The sequence below is a fragment of the Gossypium hirsutum genome, chromosome D04 (assembly GCF_007990345.1).
Source record: "Gossypium hirsutum isolate 1008001.06 chromosome D04, Gossypium_hirsutum_v2.1, whole genome shotgun sequence".
NCBI lineage: Eukaryota > Viridiplantae > Streptophyta > Magnoliopsida > Malvales > Malvaceae > Gossypium > Gossypium hirsutum.
Window position 1 is genome coordinate 13,330,490 of NC_053440.1, and position 2,747 is coordinate 13,333,236.

The 2,747-nt window shown below is 28.8% G+C and overlaps 1 protein-coding gene across 2 annotated transcripts; it reads left to right on the top strand.

Annotated features, from left to right (window-relative positions):
• The first annotated feature begins 645 nt into the window (after window positions 1–645).
• LOC121216356 (uncharacterized) lies at window positions 646–1,659 on the top strand. Of its 2 annotated transcripts, none has more exons than XR_005912526.1 (2): window positions 646–1,029; window positions 1,260–1,659. XR_005912526.1 is itself a non-coding variant. In XM_041092011.1 (2 exons), exons 1-2 carry the CDS (start codon window positions 875–877, stop codon window positions 1,500–1,502), a joined length of 318 nt encoding a protein of 105 aa, XP_040947945.1. In that variant the 5' UTR covers window positions 652–874; the 3' UTR covers window positions 1,503–1,659. The 2 variants fall into 2 exon arrangements, 1 of the variants encoding a protein (XP_040947945.1); XM_041092011.1 differs by having other exon boundaries at window positions 652–1,029; window positions 1,340–1,659.
• The last annotated feature ends 1,088 nt before the right edge of the window (window positions 1,660–2,747 follow it).

Genomic DNA, 2,747 nt, shown 5'->3' on the forward strand with positions numbered 1-2,747 from the left:
TTAGTCTCTCTCAACAAAAATTACAAAAAAAAACTATTTTAAAAAATTCAAAATAATTTTAAAATCCAAAATATTTATAAAAATTCAAAATTTTATATTTTTTTAAAAATTATAATAATTAAAAAATAAAGAATATATAAAAAAATTTAAAATTTTAAAAATTTAAAAATTTTCTAAAATAATAATTTTGGGATCTAAATAAGTTAATTAATTATTCAAGTTTGTCATATTAAACTATCTCATTTTTAACTATTTTACTTTGAAAAAATTTTAAATATATATAATTTAAAATTTATGTGCTAAAATATAAAATTAGTTATATTATAACAAAATTTTAAATTTAAATTTTAAAATTTTAATTTAATATAAATAATTCCATTCAATTCAATTTAACTTGAAATTTGTTTCCCTGGATTAACTTGAAAAATTTTCGCTTAATTCGATTCCATCCGACCATCATCGCTATACTCGGTTATGAAAAAGTAAACTCATTTTAGGTGACGTGTTGAGCAATATAAACCGAGAAAGCAAAGGTCGGTAAAATGGGCCTTAAGAGGAGGTCTATGGCAATGGCCCAAGTTGTCAAACCCTTTTTGACCTTGAATCTAGTTCAGCATTGGCCCATTAAGAAGAGCTCACAGACGTTTCCCGTCCACTTCCCCTTCAATTATCACACAAATTTCCTTTCCTCCAATTCAATCTCCTTGTTCCCAGAATCAATGAGAAAATGGGAAAAACGAAATGGCAAATTACTAAAATGTCGATGAGTTTCTAACAGTGGAAGAGGTTGATTTAAAAATTCCCAAATCCCGCATCTTGAAATTTTCATTTTTCTCCTCTTTGAACTCATTGCAGTTTGTTCCAGTTGTTTTTCATGACGCAGCCAATGGAGCAGTTCCGGAACAAACTCCATAAGTTTTTGTTAAATTACTTGTTCTCCTCAGGAGTAAAAGTAGAATTGCCATTGTGGCTTTGCTCAAGAAGGCAAGCCATATCCATAAGCGTCCCTCCTGACTGTTTCAATCAAAAGTATAATTTTTCCCTCTATATAGCTCTCAAAAGTTGGGTGGTTATATGCTTGATTTTATTTCTCAATGAAAGTCTGTTCCACTTTATTCAATGCAAAAAAAGGTTACTTGCAGTCGGAGAATGATTGTTATTGAACATGTGATTTTAATGTCTTGCTGAATTATATATTTGCTCGCAAAAAAATTGTGTTTGCGTGTTATTGACAATCATTTTCTATTTTGTATCAGCAGAAGACGGCTAATTGTGAGGGTCCTCTTATTTGTTTAAAGCTTATTCCTTTAGATGTTTATGCATCTTGAGTGTAGTGTAGGAAGCAGGTCGATCTTGAGAAGTGGAGGATGGGTGGTCCCAGGCTTCAAAGAGCTTGGAAGGAAGAGGAAGCCAATGGAATCACTGCTATTCTGACCTCAACATCACTCTCATTGTCGCTTGCATTGCATGATGGTAACATATTCAACATTGTCTGCTTCTGACTGAAACTGTGTGAAAAATAGGTTCAGTTCATAACTGAGATTCAGACATTTCTCTACTTGTATCTATATGACCCTTCTATTGATATAACCAAGTGTAATTGCTTAACAACTTGAATATTTAGAATATATATAGGATAAATAATTGTTGAACTGTTTATTATTATTATTATTATTATTATTATTATTATTATTATATATTTCCAAAATTTCAAATGCATTTTAAGAGTTCAGAGTGAAGAAAATACCGACAATAAGAAGTTAATGTGACAACTGTTAGCTGTTTCTTTCGATCTGTCGTGTTTTGTGTGTAGGTGTTAGATTTTATGAGTCGTGTAAATATGTAAAAATTTTAAATGAAGATAAGATATGAATTTATTGACTAACAACTTTGAATGTATAATAATAAAAAAAGATGGGTTGCACAAAGCTTACCAATGCATGAAAAAGCCCAAACAATAAAGAAGTGTGAAAATGACCCTATTTTAACTGTAAACATCACCATTTTTCCCTGCATCATGATTGGAGTACAATAAACCCTTCACTTTTCACACTTCACTTTTGGCAGTCCCACGATAGTAAAGTAAATTTATATTTTGTTTTTTAGAAAAAGTTACCAAATGGTAATTAAGCTATTTAAATTTTTTATTTAAGTTATTAAGTTTTTAAAATCGTTATTATATGACTTTTTTCTGTTCACACTGTCTATATCGATTAAAAATTTTTATTCTCCCTGTTCTTTATAATTCAAATTATTTTTATGAAATATCTTTGAACCTCAGAAATTTGCTATTTAAAGTCTAAACAATTTTTTTCTTTGATCTCTAATTATAATCATTGGATCGACTTGGATCTAAGGTATATTTTTTTACTCGTCATCAAATATTGATCTATTTTATCAATTATCGAATTATCATTTAGAGCTCGTTAATCAGATTTAAAAAATAAATATATATAATAACCTTGTAACTTAAGTAAAAATTTTCAAATAATTTACTGATTTAAATAAAGACTTTCAAATAAATTATTAACTATTTTATAATTTTTAGAATTAAGTAGCTAAAACATAAATTTATTAATAATTTAATTATCTTATGTGCAAATTCCCCTAAAGATAAAACGATCCATTCAGACGTAAAAACCTATGCTCATGCAATAAAATACAGGCAGGTTGGGGTCCTCATGTTTAACTATGCGAGTGTGACCCGCTTTCACATATTGGTCCCATCCCATCACATCCCCTTAAGT

Coding starts and splice junctions, on each gene's coding strand:
- LOC121216356 (XM_041092011.1), top strand. CDS start 875: ATGACGCAGCCAATGGAGCAGTTCCGGAACAAACTCCATAAGTTTTTG. Junction 1,030..1,339: donor CCTGACTGTTTCAATCAAAA/GTATAATTTTTC, acceptor AGTGTAGTGTAG/GAAGCAGGTCGATCTTGAGA.